The sequence below is a fragment of the Lissotriton helveticus genome, chromosome 4_1 (assembly GCF_964261635.1).
Source record: "Lissotriton helveticus chromosome 4_1, aLisHel1.1, whole genome shotgun sequence".
NCBI lineage: Eukaryota > Metazoa > Chordata > Amphibia > Caudata > Salamandridae > Lissotriton > Lissotriton helveticus.
Genome location: NC_136063.1, coordinates 1,834,199,268 through 1,834,219,510, shown reverse-complemented (window position 1 = coordinate 1,834,219,510; position 20,243 = coordinate 1,834,199,268). Strand labels below are relative to the sequence as shown.

Below are 20,243 nucleotides of genomic sequence, written 5' to 3'. Positions count from 1 at the left end.
CCGAGTGGATGAAGGACAGCTGCCTGAAACTGAACTCGGACAAGACGGAAGTCCTCATCCTGGGATCTTCGCCCTCCGCCTGGGACGACTCCTGGTGGCCCCCAGCCCTGGGCACCGCACCCAAGCCAACCGACCACGCACGCAACCTGGGCTTCATCCTGGACCCCTCCCTCTCGATGACCAGACAAGTCAACGCCTTCTCCTCATCGTGCTTCAACACCCTGCGTATGCTTCGCAAGAACTTCCGCTGGATCCCGACCGAGACCAGGAAGGCTGTCACCCAGGCACTCGTCACCAGCCGACTGGACTACGGAAACGCCCTCTACGCCGGAACCACAGCCAAGCTACAGAAAAGACTCCAGCGCATCCAGAACGCCTCCGCCCGACTCATCCTGGATGTCCCCCGACGCAGCCACATCTCCAGCCACCTGAGGAACCTGCACTGGCTCCCCGTCGACAAGAGGATCACGTACCGGCTCCTCACCCACGCACACAAGTCTCTCCACGACCTGGGCCCCAAGTACCTCAACGACCGCCTGACCTTCTACACGCCCACCCGCCAGCTACGGTCCACCAGCCTCGCCCTCGCAGCCGTACCACGCATCCGAAGAGCCACCGCCGGAGGAAGATCCTTCTCTTACCTGGCTGCCAAGACTTGGAACTCCCTCCCCATCCACCTTCGGCTGACCCAGGACCATCTCGCCTTCAGGAAACAACTCAAGACCTGGCTGTTCGAGCAGTAGCATACCCCTCCCCCCAAGCGCCTTGAGACCCTCCCGGGTGAGTAGTGCGCTATACAAATGGCATGATTGATTGATTGATTTATGCAATTTTCCTAAACAAAAGTGCACCAGTGATTCTTGTTTCACATGGAAAGTTTCAGGGTGATTTGTGTAGTGGTGCTGAGGGTTAAAAAAAGGGTGCTGTTCCCATGTTATTTCTCATCTGATCTGTCAACATGACTATAGCCCGAATTGCTGGACAGAATCACACCAAATTTGATGGAGAGGTAGATTTGGATATGCAGAATGTGCGTGTTGTTATTTTGTGCAAATCCGTTCAGTAGTTTTTGAGAAATTTAAGAAAATATAGTCAGTGATATCTCTGGCCATTATGACTTTGGGAAAAGGTTGAGCTGGTGCAGGAAAATGCAGAGCTCTGATTTGCCACCAACGCTTCAACCAGTAAGTGTTGGCAGACATCTTGGGGCACTTCAACTAAGTCCTTAAAGAAATGTACAAAAAAAGAACAGGGGGCAGCGTAGGAATACCCTGACCGCATAAAGTTGGTCCATGCAAGTGCAGGCTCATGTGCTTGATTTTAAATACCTCCCTGGTGGGCCAGTCCCCGGGTGCATATCATAAAAATAGAAAGGGGGCAAAAGGGGCCCCCATCCTAGGGCTTCTAAGAGCCTCTGGACCGCCATCTCCCCAGGGCACTTATTATTATGCATGTGAGAGGGCCAACTGGGCTTGCCCACAGCAACGGGGACCACCACATCCCAGGGGCATATGTAAACGAATGCAGGGGGCCCGCACGCAACCCCTGTAGCCCCGGGGACCACCACCTCACTGCTCCAATCATTAAATTGTGGGGAGGTACAAAATGAGGGACAACCACCTCACCAGGGCAATAATAAAATTGTGTGGTGGTAATGCCACCTCCCGGGGCTAAAATAAAATAATGAAAGGCATACATCACAGACGCCCGGCCCTGGGGACCAGCTCCCAGAGCCTAAAACATATGCAGAAGGCGGGCCTCATGACTGCCACCCACTCTCCTCCTCACGGCTCCTTCTACCTAATGAGGGGCCCACTCTCAGGAGGTAGCTGTTTGCTTTTGCTTGTTGGAGCTGACAGCAAGCAAACGCATACATAACTCCACTTTTCAGCAGCCCCCTGTCTGTCAAAGCAATGAAGGCTCCCACAGGCGGTGTGGAGCCGGCAGGGAGTTGTGGGCCTTTGGACTCCCCCATGGTCCCCAGAGAGAGTGATTGGGTGCCCTGGCTGCGAGCAGAGCACCCAGAAGTTAGGCCTGGTCCCTGGGAATGAATATGTGAGTGGTTGTGTGGGTGTGTGAATGAGTGTTTGAGAGGCTATACAGAGGTGTGAGTGGGTGTGGTTCTGTGGATGACGTCATCAGTGATCTCACTGACCATGTCATGAGTGATTAACAGGTGAGATCATAAGCAATGCATTGTGGGGATGTAAGTTATAGTTGGCTTAGGAAACTATAAATGCTGAATTTCTCTGGTTTTGTACGAATTAAATCTGAGCCTAACTATAACGTCTCTGTAACCTGCTTATTTCGTTTGTGTGTGTGTGTGTGTGTGTTTGTACATATATATATATATATATATATATATATATAGATAGATAGATATAGATATAGATATAGATATAGATATAGATATAGATATAGATATATGAGCAAGGCTGTGTTCAGCTGAAACACGTAGTGAAGAAGCGGAATAAATATTGCTGAATATTATAACCAGCTGTGTCTTGAGAGTACGTGATTCCGTGTTTGTGGGGCTATTTGATATGTATATATATATATATGGTACTTATGACCTTGGATGTTTCATCCCTTTATACTTCCATCCGACATGTGGATGGTCTTAAGGCCTTAGACTATTACCTCAACAAAGACTTACCTCAACCAACAGCGCACAACAAAATGCTAGTCGAAATGACCAAAATGTGCCTTGAGCAGAATTTTTTCATTTTCAATGGCACAATATACCATCAGATTAGGGGTGTTGCGATGGGGGCCTGCTTCTCACCCAGCTACGCGTGTCTTCACGTAGGGCTGTGGGAGGAGCAGGTCCTCGCTAGTCAGCACCATGAGATTATTTCTGAAAATATTGTTTTATATTTGCGCTATATTGACGATGTTTTTATTATTTGGAGAGGTAACCAGGATAGCGCTAGGGCTTTTGTTGATTTGATCAATTTGAACAACGTTAATCTTAATTTCACTGTAAATCTAAGTTCTGATTCCATTTGCTTTTTGGATGTGGAGATATTTGTGAAGGATTCTACCCTCAATACATGACTCTACCGGAAGCCGAGTGCAGGGAATACTATCCTGCACTCCAATAGCCAACACCCGGCTCACCTGATCCGGAGTATTCCCTTTGGGGAGATGCTCCGAATCAGGAGAATTTGTAGTTCGGATGCCGAATGTGCGGCTGCACAGGAGGCCTGTAGAATACGCTTCTTGGCTAGGGGTTATTCCTCGTCAATTATCATGAAGGCGATTAGGCGCTCTAACTCAGTGAGCAGACAAGAGGCACTGATTTCTAAACCTAGGAACACCAATTTGGAGGTTCCTGAGAAAGGAGATGGGCAAATGAGTACTCCACGACTCATTTTTACATTTAATCGTCAACACGGGGCTATACGTAAAATCATAAATAACAACTGGAATTTGGTCCGTAGTGACCCAATAATTGGTCACAAAATAGTCACTAAACCTATCTTGACCTTTAGGAAATCTCCCTCAATGTCCAAAGCCTTGGTCAGTAACACTCTTGAACCTAAGATCTCTGCAACCTGGGGGGCACTGAAGAAGGGCTTTAAAACTTGTCCACAATGTAAAGCCTGTCGCTATGGCATTAATAGGACTCATTTCCAAAGTCCCTTTCAGCAACATCCAACTGCAATTCTCAAATGGCTCAATTGCAAAACCGAGTACGCTATCTATGTGTTGGAGTGTCCGTGTGGGCTACAATATGTGGGCAGCACTAAGCTGCCCGCCCACAAACGAATACTCAGCACATACGTGCGATAACCGGGCATGATCAGAACTATCCGGTTGCCAGGCACTTTCAGGAGAAACATCTGGGCATTCCTGACAAACTTCTATTCTTTTTAGTCGATTGTGTTGAGCCATCGAGGAGGGGAGGTGATCGTGAGGCCAAACTCCGCCTCCTCGAGACAAGATACATCTGTGAGCTCAACACCAAGACTCCCAATGGTCTTAATGACAGGGAAGATCTTTATACCTGTCTTTAGTATTAAGGATTTTGCCCATAAGACCTGTCCGGATACATGAGATATTTCGTTGTTCTAGATCTACTGTTTCAAAATTCCTGTGTTTGTATATATGGATGAATTCATTTCCTTTTTCTATTTGTAAATATATTGGTACTGTTTTTAACATTAGGTAATTTTCAAACCATTTGCACTTTAATGCTACATTTGCACCTTCACTTCATGCACTTTCTTTTTTGCCTGTTAGCCATTTACTGTGACTCGCCCACTTGGGCTGCATTTTGGTATCTATTGTCATATGGCTTTGGATTAACGCTGCTAATTTATATACTGAGCTATTTACGCTTGAGCACAACATGATAAAGAGCTAATACCCATAATGTACATAGATGATATTAATTGTCGTGTTTATACTTATGTTGGGTTTTTACATTATGTCTGTTGCCTTGTAAATATGTCCTCTTGTGCAAATTCTCCTTGAAACAATTAATTGCATTGTTTTTGCATTTTTTGATGACTTGCACTTTCCAGCGTTTTTACTACATAGTATTTCTTCCATGCCTATGACTGATTATATCGCACTGTCACTTTAAAATGTCTTGCTCACTGTGTGTAGCTTGTCATGTGATCAAGCCTCCCTGGAGGCGAAACGCGTCATGGCGGCAGCGCTGGCTTTACGAGATTAAATCACCTCTGCACCAGCACTCTTGGGTCGACTCTTTGTTGTTGGACACTTTTTGGCAATTTGTTTGTTTCTTGCCTAAGCGACAATTTTCGAAATATATATATATATATATATATATATATATATATATATATATATATATATATATATATATATATCCACAAAAACCTCCTTCACGAAAAGCAGAGGCCACAGCAGGGGAAGATCAAGGAAGCCATTTATTCACATGAAAGACGGGCGAATGCATTTCGGTGTGGATTTGCTTCTTCAGCGCCCAAGTAGTCAGGAAGCTGTCCTTTGCTGTCCTTTGCTCTAATGAGCGTCCTGCCCTCCATTTGAAAGTTCAAAAGGGCTCCGCCCCCATCGATGTTAGCACACCTGTTGCCTGTCCTGCGATCTTTCAATGGACTGCAACATCCAGAATGCCCTGTTAGGATCCCAGGTAAGATGTGCTGGGGGAAATGCTGCCAAGTAGTTTGCGCTCGATGCAGGACACTGCGCAAAGAGAAAGCCAAATTTTCCTGCTTGTTATTCAAGTGTTAGAAGCTTCCTCGGGTCCCCAACTGCTCCAGCCTCACTGTAAGGAAGTCCAATAGGCGGGGGCAGAAAGACAGTGCTATATATTGTTTGACACAGTCTTCTGGAAAGTACGGGGCTTAGACTTGCGGCGGTCCTGGGTGGATTCCGGACGCCCGCTAAATGGTATTCACAGTTTCTCCTTCTGAGAAAAAGACGCCAGGACACTCCAAAGTGCTTTTAACTTACTTCAATTACCTACCTGGCATGGAATATATACATATATATTCACTGAAAAAAACCATAGGTTTCAGGGATGTTATAGTTAGAAATTAGTATTTAAAAAACCTTGGAAATTCACTGAAAAAACCACAGGTTTCAGGAACGTTATAATTAGTTGGACATTTCACTCGAACAAAACCAGAGCGATTCAGCTGTTATAGTTAGTTGAGCTAACTAAAACTCTCGACTCCGCAATGTACTGCTGATGACATCACATATTACATCACTCAGGACATGGTCAGTGACATCACTGATTACATCACTGATGACATCTCATGAAGCAAAGCAGTGTTTGCAATAACAGGGTGGGAGCAGCCCAAACAGCTGAATTGAATTACACTATATTTGGCAGAGAGGAAGCTCTTCATCCAGAGTGCACTCTTTGCTTTAAATGGTGTAAATCCGTTCGGTAGCTTTTGAGAAATTTAAAAATAAAAAAATATTGATATCTGGTGACCGCAGTGGATCAGCGAATCCTTCCAATCATGAGCTTCATTTTGATTGGCTGCCAAAGACTCCAAACCAAGAAGTGTTGGCAGCCATCTTGTGACTTGGTAAAACTGAGTCACAAGAAATAAGGGTCAAAAATGGTTAAGAAAAAGAAAAGGGGGCAGGGTAAAAACATCTAGATCCCCTAGTCTTGGTCAGGAGGTCCCACAGGGACACCCAGGGCCAAAAAAAGCTTTGGGTTCACAAATCCGGCTGAATTTTGTTTTTTAAAACAAAAGTGCAGTCTCCAGTGCTTTGTTTGTATTAAGTCCTCAAATGGGCATTTCTGATAATGTGCTGGGCACGCGGTTCCCCACAGCCCCAGGGACTGCCACTTCCCCGGGGCTTTCTTATTAAAATGCGTGGGGAGGCCCCTTCTCCCCATGCTGTCCCATGCACAGCCACCTTCCCGGGGCTTGAAATTAAATCGGGTGGGGGCCTCCTGGGCCCGTAAGGCCCAGGGACCGCCACCTCCCTGGGGCTTGAAATTAAATCGGGTGGGGGCCTCCTGGGCCCGTAAGGCCCAGGGACCGCCACCTCCCTGGGGCTTGAAATTAAATCGGGTGGGGGGCCTCTTGGGCCTGCCAGGCCCAGGGACCGCCACCTCTCTGGGGCTACTTTCTAAAACTTAAGTGGGCTCAAGCTCCCCCACTCTTCCCCGGGGACCACCACCTCCCTGGAGCACTAACTATTTACAAACAGGGGTCTGTTGCAGACCACTGAGGACCACCACCTCCTCTGGGCTATTTATAAGTTGGGAGGGGGCCGCGCGACCCCCATCATGGAGCCCTCCTTAGCGCAGGGGACCACCACTCCCCTAGGGCCTGCTCTTGCAATGTCCCAGGGTGCCCACTCCTGGACATTGCAATTTGCAATGGCAGGGCGGGAGCACTGCTCCCGCCCTGCCTTTGCAAAATCTGCTTCGCTTTATGGAAGCGAGAACAGGAAACCTGCTCTCACTTCCATGAAGCAAATCAGTATTGCTTTTGGACAAGGGGAGCTGCATGTCAGCAGCTCCCCTTGTCTAAAAGCAATGCTGGCTCCCGCAGGATGTGGGGGCTGGCTGGGACCACGGGGCTTTGGGGCTCCCTCTGCAGTCCCCAACATGAGGCCAGGCCCCAGGGGATGACATCCATGGGGCCATAATTGGCCTCAGAAGGGGGGCCACGCAGCGCCCCTTCAAAATAAAAATATATTTTTTTAAAGAGGCAAAGCCCCAGGGGATGGGGTCCCTGGGGCCATAATTGGCCTCAGGAGGGGTAGCCAAGTGACGCCCCTCCAAATGAAAAAAAAATAAAGTCCGGCCAGGCTCCAGGGGATGGGGGCCACACAGCCTCCCCCACGTACAAATTCTTTAAAAAAAACAGAAAACGAGGCCATACCCAGGAGGATGGGGTCCCCGGGGCCGAAATCAGCCTCAGAAGGGGGGCCCGCGGCCCCCTTCCCGTTTATTAAAGTTAAAAAAAATGGGTCAGGCCCTCTGGGATGGGGTCCCCAGGACCCAAAAAATACTAAAAGTAGGGGGGGGCACACAGCCCCCTTCTAAAAATACAAAAAGAAAACAAAAGCTGACATCTTACTGGAGGCCCTACCCCCTCCCTGCACCACTCCTATGCAATGGAATTCCTGAGCGCTGGTCGGAGGCCTAGACCCCTTTTGCACCACTCTGCAAATGCGACTACTATGTTATAGTGAGAAATTAGCATTTAAAAAACATTAGAAATTTACTGAAAAACATGGTTTCAGGGACTTTATAGTTAGAAATTAGCATTTAAAAAACCGTAGAAATTCACTGAAATTTCACTGAAAAAATTACAGGTTTCAGGGACGTTATTGTTAGAAATTAGCATTTAAAAAATCTTAGAAATTCACTGAAAAAAACAGGTTTCAGGAACGTTATAGTTAGTTGCACATTTTACTTGTATAAAACCAGAGAAATGTGGCTGTTATAGTTAGAAGAGCTAACTATAACTATAACTCACACCCCCACAATGCACTGCTGATGAAGTCACATATTACATCACTCTTTACATGGTCATCCATTTAATATCTGATGCACCTCCTCACACCCTAATATAATGTTTCATAAACCTACTCAAAAATACAGACTAACATTCTCGAAACCATAGAAACACCAAATCCAGTTAGTACATACCCACTCACTGATTCGTAGGTCTACACACACATCCACTCACCCATACAGTCACTCATACTCGCAGTCACTGATCAATACAGGCACTGATATATGCACTCATACACCTATATAGATACTCACACGCTGCCACTTACCAATAGAGTTACTCACCCACCTAATCAGTCACCCAAAGAATCAATCACATTGCCATTTACTCATTATACAGTTATACACACACCACCTCACTTATTCTACAAACATACTTACTCTCTTATACAATCACTGACACAAGCACACATTCATCCATAAAGCCGCTCTCACAATCACTCACTCTCAACATATAAGCACTTATATACTCCAACACTCACATATACCTCCTTTCACATATGTAGTTACCCATACATGTACCATTGAGACATCCATTCACTCGCCACCACAGCCATACACATGCTCACCCACCCATAAAGCCCCTTGCAGACGAACTCATGAACCTATTCACCCAGTGAATTACCCACTCACATATCCATGCAGGGAGTCACACACACCCCACCCACCCACACAGACACTCAGGACCCATATATGTACTCAGACAACCAATCATGAACCCATATAGACACTCATGTAGCTACTCACCAACCTATGTAGCCACTTACACAAAAAATCGCAGACTGACACAAACATTCATATAGATTAGTTAGTCACCCATGCATTCACTAAGACAGGTTTAATCACTCACTTATACAGTCAGTCACGCACCCACAAAGTCATCCACACAGACACTCATACACCCACGCGTTTTGTTCAATACCCCTTGGCATATATATATAGGTAGCATTCTTAAACTTTTCAGAAACACTCAGTCACTGGATAATGTCATCAGTGATGTCATTTGAGATGTCATCGGTGATGTCACTGACCATATCATGAGTGATGTAATATGTGTCCGCATGCAAAACCCCTTAGAGCTGAGGCAATCCAACCGGGGGTATCCCCGCCCCCTCATCCCCAAAGGGGAGGTTTATGTCACTTTCACACTGTAAGTGCATCTCCAATTAAAACAAATGCAATCCTATTTTATTTAAATCTCAGTCCCAAATCATACACACAACCACTTTGACATACAAGGTACTTCACTAATGCAATGCCCTTTGAAGATCATGAAATGTTGCTAAATCTCACAGAATCCAACTTTGAGAAAAAATGAAGGGTGTACATTTTAAAAATCTAAGGCTTTTTTAATGTTTGTTTCAACGTTATTATACGGACCACATTTTTAACAAACAAATGACAGGAAGCATGTTTTATCAAACTTAATCAGACCTTCAATGTCCCAAATGTTAGTTCCTTTTAAGAGCAAGTTTTTGGCAATGTCATTTTTGGCTCAGAGATGATCATGATCATAGTATCAAGCACTGTACACTGTAAAAAGATTATGACTTTGAATATTGACAGGTCAGACCATTTAGTCTATGTTTTGGCACCCTCGTTTTTAAAAGAAAAGATTTCTGCAACATAACCAGTGGCAAGCTGTTAAACCCCAAATTTCTTGTCATTTTTATATCACCTCCGCAAAAATTCAGGTACCCACCACCTGTGCATGTTCTCCCCGAATCAGAACTAAAATTACATCACTTTCTCCCAGAAAAGTCTTCATTCACGTTTTATGACCTGCATTTTAACTGTCTCCCACTGTAGTTGGCTCCAATGTTATGCACTCTGCCACCCTTTGCCTGGCATCTTCATGTGCATAGAAGAAACAAGGATACATCCTGGCTATATGTTGTACAGAGTTTCATGCATCTCTCTTGAAGGCTAAGGGGTCAATTACGATGCTGTTCGGTAAGGCTCCAAATTGGATTCGGGTCTGCAGAATTCGATTCGGAACCCACCTTTCCGACCAATTCAGAGGAACTGAGTCATTCGAAACAGACTCGTGCAGGTGTACGGACCGCATTTCCGACCAAGCGATTAGGATGTCAGATTCGGACAGCTGTTCCGAATCTGTTGTTTCGACTCAGATCGGCTGTCAGAATCTGACTTTGGGGGTCCGTAGCAGCCCTCATACCCTGAAGCTTCAGAATGGGGCCCGTGGGAGCACCTAAGGGACCCTATTTCCAACCCTGCACAGTGTGGCAGGCACAAAGGGGAGCCGGCCACAGTGTGCACAATTTTCTCCAGCACCCCTTTCTTCAATGGGATCCTGTGTATTCTGTTGAAACTCAGGCTCCCTTTAAAGTCAATGGGAGTCCGACCAAATCGTATCTGGAGGCAACGTAATCGGTCAGTCGGACACCCCGGATCCGATTCGGTCGGAAACCATTCCAAGACTGATTCGGTCGGAATGCTTTCCAACCGGCATCGTAACCGACCCCTCAGGCATTAGGCTGTCGCCATGCTTCTGTAATGAAATGTGGAGGCCTTATGAGATGGCAAGCCGTGGCACATGTAAAAGTGGAGCATTTCTTCCTCAAGTGAAAAACTAGGGCATTGTGCTCTCACACCAGCAGAGAATGTCAATGGAGTGTCCCTTGAGCCAACGTAAAATGCCCACACTACATTACTGTTGTCATAGGGTCACACACAATGTCTTTAATTTAAAGTTCTAACATTGGATAAGCATTGTTGAATCATGGTAACACGAACTCTTATTAGGGAAAAATGATTGGAGGTGGACGTTGAGGACGTGGGAGAAAGTAAGAGAATGTCTCTTTGTTTTGTGGAAGTGGGGGTAAGGGGAGGGAAGCTTTTCCAACATTTGGCAAATGTATCTCTGTTTGAAAATTTGCAATAAAAACAATTTAAAAAACAAGCAAGAATTGTTATTTAAACAAACACTCCAGGTAACCAGGTTTAAGCCAGGGTACACAACAGTTGGGGCTGAAGTAAATATTCAATGTGTAATTGGCAGTGCTCCAAAAAGGGGGGAGAGGTTGGTTACCCAACAACCCTACAAATACCCACATGGGTTTGTACAACAGAAACTTAAATCGATTCCTCCCTGAGCACTAATTAGCAATAGATAGCCAATATGTAAAGTCCAAAATTCAGTAATGTATTTCTTTGTATTACAAATCCATGTGTTCCAGTTGTTGGTACAGCCGTAGACACTTGATATGTTCGCAATTCAACACAAAATTGTCTTCCAAATGCAACTATATACAGTTCCAAAATGCAGCCAACACGTGTTTCGTCATGCAAGTCTAAGGCATTTTTTACTTCATCAGGGCTGCCTCCCAAAACAAATAACATGAGAACAGTATACCTCATAGTTTGCATCTTTAACATAAACTACTTAGACATTTTAACCGAGATCAAAAATCAAGTCTTAGAGAAAAAAGTGAAAGTTCAAAGTCCCAAATCACCAATAGTGAAATACCACAAAAAAGTACAAAAGAACCTTAAAATAATGTTCTGAAGTAAATTCATCACCCTGGTGCACGAAAACCCAAGAACTAGAAAACAATTAAGGCCAATCTACATAAGTCACCTTCTATGTCGATAATCATATTAGCTTATATAGCGTTCTGTCATAAGAAACACCAATCCACCAGCACTCTGTAAAAGTAAATTTACGTATACATAAACTACGATCCACTCCAAAAAGTAAGTATTTCCAAAGTTTCCCCTCTTATACCTATATTGCCATGGTATCAATTAACAGTAAACTAACCAATAAACATTCCTCTCCAACAAACTGTAAAGTAAGATTAATCTTTTCACTCACTCTTCCTAAGGTTCCTAACGGTTAGCGATGTTAACTTAATATGACGCCCCCATTCTAATTTGTCTTCTTTATAGTAGTTATGTCTCCCTCTTAAACTCCAGTACTAAAAATATCCCTTGCGTTATTTCGTGACCCTACCATTTCCGTGTAAGTAAAACCACCATGCAAAACATTATTCTCTTGCATAAATTCAATTGTACCATTAGCCTGTAATATACGTTACCTAGGTGTAATCCAAAATCACTTTCTCTGTATACCACACTCTCTTGTGACAATTCCTTTTTATGTATAAATAATTATTTGTTTCATCATCATTCCTGTAAAACATAGGGACAAGTACCCCCATTTGAGATAATCAATCCCCAAACATGGTTGAAAATAAAACCAATAATATTCCTAAGACCCGTCATCTCACCATCATTCTTGATTCCTCATATTTCACACAAGTTGATCATGTAGTCCTTCTTGAATCACGAGTACGTGAACTATAAGATACAGTAAAAATAACGATCACAAAGTCACTATAACTGGCAAGGCACCGCCACTTATACTAATTGCAGTATCAGAATGAGTCCCAAGAACTGTAACTCGCCACTTCCCGACATATCCATCACCTATCTCCCGACTCGCGCTCTACTCACGCGCCATCTTGCTACTCCCTTTATACAAACAGCCACATTGGGCGCCATATTTGAATATGTTTGTTATATCTTTAAACACTACAATCTGTTGATTTGTCATCTACTGTCATTAAGGACAATCCCCATTATGTCCATCTTCTTTATTAAGCTCCCTACACATTTTTGATTCAACTTACTATCCACTTATTTAGTACATTTATTCCATAGAGTTTCCCGATTCACAGCCATCATTTATATTTATTATATGCGTGTCCGTTGGATGTTGGAAATCGAGTTCCGCCTTCTAAATTACAAGTTTTATACCAATCTTATGTGGGCAACCTCAACTCCCGCTCAGTATATCATATGCACTGTACACAACAAATTAAGTAAAAAAATATGATATAACATAGTAAACAAATACACCACCATCCAAATACGGGTGCCCAGTTTCTAACCTGGGACCTCTCGTGTTGGGCAAAGTAATAACCACTACATCAACCAAGTCTCACTCTTCAACCGTGAGCTTTTACCAACTCTTGTTCAGAGCTATTAGTCAATACCACTTGATTTTTACACCACAATAATTCCATCTGAATTTATAAAGGCTCAGCTAATATTCATATAAAATAAAAGGAGAGAAAGGGTAAGATCCTCCACCTTACTGAAGTGATATAATCAAAGAGTTGAATAGAGTGGGAAGAAAGAACACATCTGTATAACATCTCTATACATAATACAAAAATCTATTATACGTGCACCCAGTTAGCCCAGAGTCACATTCTATATATTAAGAATATAATATACAGTCAAAAAAAATGGCATGACAATTTAGTTTTTCTCCATATTCCTTCAGATAATTATACCCTCGTAGTAAATAAATAGGCATTATTATATAATACTGACACCACTATCTACTTCTAATCCATCCTGTATATTATATACACACAACCACATTCTCCATGTAACATAACAGAAAATCTCATTGCGTATAGATCATGTATTAACATTCCCCGTTTACATATTTCATTGTCCTCGAAAATATTGCCGTTCCGTGTCAAAATTCAACCCCCGTTCTACAGCTTTTAATTTCATAATCCAAATAGCCTCTTTCTGTCTCAATTTAAGAATCCTGTTACCACCACTCCTATCCATTTTTACATGATCTATTCCATGAAAACTAAATTTATGATTATCAATGTCATCACAATTTTGCACAGCATGAGCTGAAATAGGATACCTAGGGCTAGATGTAGGTAATTCTAATTTACCGACTCATAAATACCGAATTTTACCGATTCGGTATTTATGAATCGGTAAATTAGAAGGAGGGAGATGTAGGTGAATTTATTTTTAGAAATACCGAATCTGTAAAAATCGGTATTTACCGAATCGGTAAATACCGATTCGGTATTGCCCATTGATTCCTATGGGCCTTGAAGCCCATAGGAATCAATGGGCAATACCGAATCGGTATTTACCGATTCGGTAAATACCGAATCCTGCAAGGGTGCAGGGGGTGTCACTTTGACACCCTCTAGCACCCCGAATACAGGCACGTGTAACATGTGGCACACATACATGCCCTAAGGGCATGTCTGTGTGTCACATTGCACAGGTGTGCATGCACAGATGTGCATGCACACCTGTATTCGGTATTTTACCACCCAATAGTATTGGGTGGTAAAATACCGACTCTTAAGGGCCTGTGGCACTTTTTGAAGTGCCACCTACATCTGATTTACAGAATCGGTAAATTTACCGATTCGGTATTTTACCGATTCTGTATATTTACCGAATCGGTAAATTTACAGATTCTGTAAATGACATGCCCCCTACATGCCAAATCCTAAATACCGGTCGGTAACGGCCGAAATCGGCCGTTACCGACCGGTATTTTGGCTCCTACATCTGGCCCCTAGTGTCCCCGTTCTCTAATGCTCTAAAATGTTCAACCATCCTGTCTCGTAACCGTCTAATTTGGCTTCCTACATAAAATTTAGTAGATGTACAAACAATGATATAAACAACAAAAGGCGTATCACAATTGATAAATGTATTAATTGTATGCATCTCTGTGTCACTGTAATTAAAAACATTAATTTTCTATGTTGCCCACCTGCATGAGCTACATCTCCCACAACAGTAGAAACCTTTCAATTGGTTACTAAGTCAGTTCTCACTAGACGGTATTCGGGGATAACTAGGACTAACCATATTTGCCAGTGTAAGCCCTCTCCTGAAAGTTAGACTGGGCCTGTCATTCAGAAATGGCAAAATATCCTTGTCAGATTTCAGAAGATGCCAGTATTTCTCAAGTATAGAGTATAACTTATGACTCCCCTTGCCAAAATTTGTGATTAGTCTAATTTTGCCTATCCTGTCTCCCAAAGAAGGAGGCTTTTTCTTGGTTTTGAGCGTCTCTTCTTCTTCAGTTTATATGCCCTTTCTTTGGCCTTATCAATTATTCTCATATTATATCCTCTGGCTCTAAATCTAGATACCATATCCCCCAAATTAGTCCCAAAATCAAGCTGTTCAGAACAATTTCTGCGTGCCCTTAACATTTCTCCATATGGTATTGCGTTATTTTTGGCTTTTCGGGTGACAGATTCCTACATGTAGTAGAGCATTGCAGCTGGTTTCTTTACAAAACATCCTGCCACATAATTTATCCCTCGCAACAAACAATTCAATATTTAGAAACGTGAGACGTTCATAGTCATAATGGGTTGTAAATCTCATGTTCAGGTCATTGTATTCAAATAATTTAAAAAGTCATGAAGTTCACTGTTTGTTCCTGTCCAAATGAGGAGACAGTCATCTATAAACCGTCCCCAATAATAAATTTGATCTATCTATTTACTGCCCTTAGGGTCCCAGATCCACTCCGCCTCAAACCACCCCAAAAAGAGGTTGGCAAAAGACGGAGCGAATCTGGAACCCATCGCAGTACCAAGCTCTGCCTGTACCACATGTCCTCAAATAAAAAAACTTTGTTTTCTAGTACTATCTTCGTCATTTCCGGTAACATTCTTGTATGCTCAAAATATTCTGCTGGTCTTCTCTTTAAAAAAACTCTCAATTGCCTTCAATCCCAGTTGGTGTTCAATATTCGTATGAAGGGAGACTACATCCAGTGTAGCCAGTATCATCCCTGATTCCTATACAATGTCACTCATTAAGTTTAATACATGCTTAGTGTCCTCAATATGAGAGGGTACATTCTGTACATAATGTCTTAAATACAAGTCAATGAATTGCGAACGTTTTCTGTGGGTCCCCAGATCACTGAAATAATTGGTCTCCCCGGTGGTTTCTGCCTGTTTTTGTGAATCTTGGGCAAACTGTACATACAAGGTGATCTAGGGAACTCAACCTTAAGAAACATATATTTGTCATAATCCAGTAATGTTTCATCGTACCACTCTTTAAGCTTACATTTAATCATACTTGACACTGTCTGTAAGGGATCTGTTGTTAATCGTTCATAATATTTATCATTATTAAGTTGTGATAGAACTTCCTTATTATAATCACCCTTGTCCATCACAAGGATGTTTCCACCCTTATCAGCCATGAGTATAATTAAATCATGTTTGTCAGTCAAAGTTTTCAAAGCTGTCCTTTCTTTCCTCGTCAGATTGTCCCTGCTGTTGTACCATTTAGCAGCTTTATCTTCGTCAATCAGTTTGTCAATATCCAAATTAACTGCATTGTAAAAGGCATCAATCATATTACCCGGTGAAAGTTGTGTGGTCCATTTGGATTTATTTTTAAGTCCACTACCTGCACTAGGGCTCTGATTAATTTCCAAATCCTCAAGTAGTTTAGAAATAGTCACAGGATCTTCCTCACTCTCTGTCAGTGACAAAAGTGATATAGTATCATACATTTCTTGAATTGGATTGAATAAATGACTGAATGTTGGACTTTACATATTGGTTATCTATTTCTAATTAGTGCTCAGGGAGGAATTGATTCGATAATTGTTATTGATACTATTTTAGAATTATTTAAAAAAAATCAGTTTATGGAGACAAATATAGCAAAGCGTTTTACGCAGTTTAGCACATGTTTGTGCATTGGCCTGTATAGGTTTCTGAAATGAGAATTATGTAATTTGTAACAACGTCACTGATGATCTAATTTGTAATATATGTGATGCTGTGGGGAGTGCATTGGAAGCAAAGTTATTGTTTCATGTATTCTTCGTCATTAACTTAAGGTTAGCCTCTAAAACACTGTTTAATATAGTACATATGTAGTTTATTTCAGTGTGTCGTGTTAAGCATGCACTATAACTGACGCCAAAATAGTCGCATTATCTCCTAATAAACAAAAAAGCCTTCAAGATGAAATAGCATCCTATGTAAGTTTAGTACAATACAAAATACGACAAAGTGGGTGTAGATCTTGGTTCCAAAACATGAGCGAGTTAAGTGGGGTGTCTTAGAGCCGAGATTGTCAAATACTTTCCAGTAAAGAGCTAAATGTATTGATGTGAGTTCTACCGAGCGGCGGGACGGTTGGGAGGGCTTAATAGCTTTTAACCCAAAAATATCTTTGCACAGAATGAAACTATTGATGGCTGAATGAGAGTAAGTTGTAAAGAAGCAGGCCACGTCCCGGTGGTTAAAGTAGAAATATAATAGCTGCTCGATTGGCTTCGAGGTGATTATTGATCATTAGAAATTGTGTAACTATGACAATAATAGTTTTCCTAATTCCAGTGCTACCTCATTGTTCGTGTTCATTTTTCCCCAGGCTTGCCCTATCACACCCATCCTCCCCTTTAGGTCACAACAAGCCTCATCCACCCACTGCAGGACAATGTATTTTCACCCGCAGCGTGAAACAGAGTCAGGCTCGAACTAAGTAAAAGCAGCAACAGAAAAATAGTGGGTTAAAAACAGAAGTTATGATGTGCTCGCGCCAGGCAGCTGATAATGTGTCTCTGCTCTGATCACACCACAACGGAAACCAATATGCGCTCTGCCCACGGCTCATGCGCGGTCTTAATATAAATATAAAAAAAACGACCACCACCGTCCCCCTCCTTCGCGCGCCTCTTACAAATGTCCTTCCTATGACAGTAAGTGTCACTTAGAATAACTTTAAGCGTTATGTGCTGATATCCTTTTCTGTATAGTCTGATTGTGTTTTATTAAAAGCAAACATCCTTAAAGATCACGGCATACATGCACAGTAATTTAAAAAACAAGTCGGTATCTCAGGGGTCGGGTCAGGTCAATCTAGGTGAATATGTGGTCCCTATGTGATGGGCTTGTCCGTTTCTTTTTATGCACACCGAGTAGCATAGCTAGTTTGCTGTGGACCCTAATGCGAGGTACATAAAAGCCTCCACTGCTCATTGGCTGGGTGGGTAGTAAAATACAGCTGTAATTGGGGTCAGTGGAAGTGTGCAAGTAAACTTCCTTACGGGCTCCGTAGGAAAGACAGCTACATTAGTTTACGCATTGTTCTCACAGAGTTTTTGTCTTTTTTTTAATATCAAAACGTTTATTATTAATACAATGAATATTACAATATTTTAATATTGCATGAAGCCCTCCTCGCCCTTACAATTCATCACCTGCGTGGCACTGGAGACGGGAGTAGTCTCAAAGTGTGGGCACACTTATGTTTGCTCCAACACTATGAATGTGTTCAGTATCACTGTGCGCCTTTTTATGGTTTATTAGAAGCCCTGAGCTGACACAGCGCTGACCAGAAACCGCACTGTGTACGGTATGACGTGCTCACTGTGAGGAAGTGGTTTTTTTTGTCTTCTTTACAATCGAGGTTTTAAATCTCACTTCTTTTTTCTCCTACAGAGAGCGGGGGACACGATCGGCGGGGACTCTGAAAGGTACGTTGTCGTTTTCATCTCTTTTAAATAATCTATCTAAATTGTATGGAGTGTATTTAATGCTCCTGGAGCTACATATCTCTCACATCTTATCACATTCGAAATATTTAAGTTTAAAGGGACCAGCGAGAGCAGAAAACAAGCAATCACCAACAAAAGGAGTTCCAGAATCTTCCTTTGTCCCAATGATGTCAGGACCGGACTGGGGAACCAAAAGGAGCCCTGGCAAAAATGGTCAAACCATCCCCACCCTCTAAGTCTCCTCCCGCTCTTTGTCTTTATTTCCATCCTCTCTCTTCTCTTCCCCTTTTCCCTCTCTCCTATACCACTCTGATCAATTCCTCTCTTGCTTCCCCGTCCTACATTTCTCTCTCTCTCTCTCTCTCTTGAAGCCTCTGCTTCCGTAACCACAGGGAGCGGGGCAAGTGACAGAGGCATCAGGAGTGGCTCTCAAAATTGGCCTCCAAGGACTTTAACCCTAGGGGAAATGACTGGTGGACTAAAAGGCATCCAGCCCTGAATGATGTCTGCTGACTTTGAGACATATTGTGAAATCCTTCATTGGCTAGCTCCTTGAAGACTCTGTGCCACCAGTGCTTCATTTGTAAAAAAATAAGTGTTGGTGTCCTTGTCAGGAGGCCGCTGCCAGCGCTGACAATATCAGTACCAACACAAGGACTAGTTGTCGCACTTCTCCAAGTGTGACAAGTCATACTATTCCATTCCCCAAAGATATAAGAATTGCTTGGGAGGCAGGTAAAATTAGTCACTTCATCAGTCAAAGAGCGCCACCATGTGGCAGATTATAATACGTGCCGGTGTTGGTAATTAAGTGCCGGTGAGGAGCACCGGCAACCACTGGCTCAAAATAAGCACTGATAATGCCACAACCCAGCAATTTATCAATCTGAACAACATGACACCTGTTGTTAAACTACCATCGCCTATTTTCAGAAAATAACTCCTTTTGTCTTCATTTTTCAAACACATTGGCCTCACAGAACAACAGCAGAGTGCAGACCCAGAGCTGGAATTTGTCATTTTGTTTCGATTAGTAGCAATTTATTATGACGTCCATCAAGACATCTTGAACTTATTTTCAGATGTCCAGTTCGAAATGTCACATTTTGTGGTAGTCATCTACGGTTAAAATGTCTGCAGTGATACCACTCTGAAGGTCTACTGCAACTTATTTGTGCTGTTTAAATACCACACGACTATCTAAAATGGTTCCTAGTGGATTCTCTTGCATACGAGGCTATTTAAACTACTGAAATGCTATAGAGAAATACCCTATTTAATTCAATGGGGCGTTGTAGCTTATAATTGTCATCTGAGGGTATCTTATTGATTTCTACTGGTCTATTTGTTTAACCTGTAGAATTTCCCTTGTCTTTTTTCCTGCTCGGTATATACATGATTGTGCAGTGGTTCAAAGTTAAGCCCACCGCTACTGTGTCCTGAGGAAGGCAAGTTTAACTGTCACCAGGAAGTTTGCCGTGGGACCGTTTAACTTTCTGTAGAATGCCCAGCAGTTGAAGAGGGATACAAAATAACAAGACCATCAATAAGCAACTCGAGATGGTAAATTCAGTGCTAGCCCCCCAGTATACTGAGGCCCCTTAAAAAGGGTGTCGCATGTTACATGTTTATTTATTTATGTTAACGTTTTAGACACCATTGCGTGTAAAACACTTTTGAGAGCTTCGAACGTTAGGCATGAGTAATATGAAATAGACTTTCCGGGATAGTTTAACAGTTATTATTACTTTACACTTGCACATATTTCTGCTACTGACATTTTGTGTCCTAAGTAAGCCCTTCTGGTGGGATGTAATTCTATTTTGTAAATCTCCCCAAAAATCCTGTGGCTTCTTTTTGAAAGTATTAAAAAAACAATAAATAAATAGAAGCAGGACATTG

The 20,243-nt window shown here is 42.6% G+C and overlaps 1 protein-coding gene across 1 annotated transcript in view; it reads left to right on the top strand.

Moving 5' to 3' along the window:
• LOC144828230 (connector enhancer of kinase suppressor of ras 2-like) overlaps window positions 1-20,243 on the top strand; it is a 2,060,726-nt gene that overhangs the window by 1,533,998 nt on the left and 506,485 nt on the right. Inside the window, exon 15 of the mRNA XM_078686315.1 lies at window positions 18,286-18,320. Within this exon, the coding sequence (XP_078542441.1) occupies window positions 18,286-18,320 (35 nt within the window). The remainder of the gene's footprint in view (window positions 1-18,285; window positions 18,321-20,243) is intronic.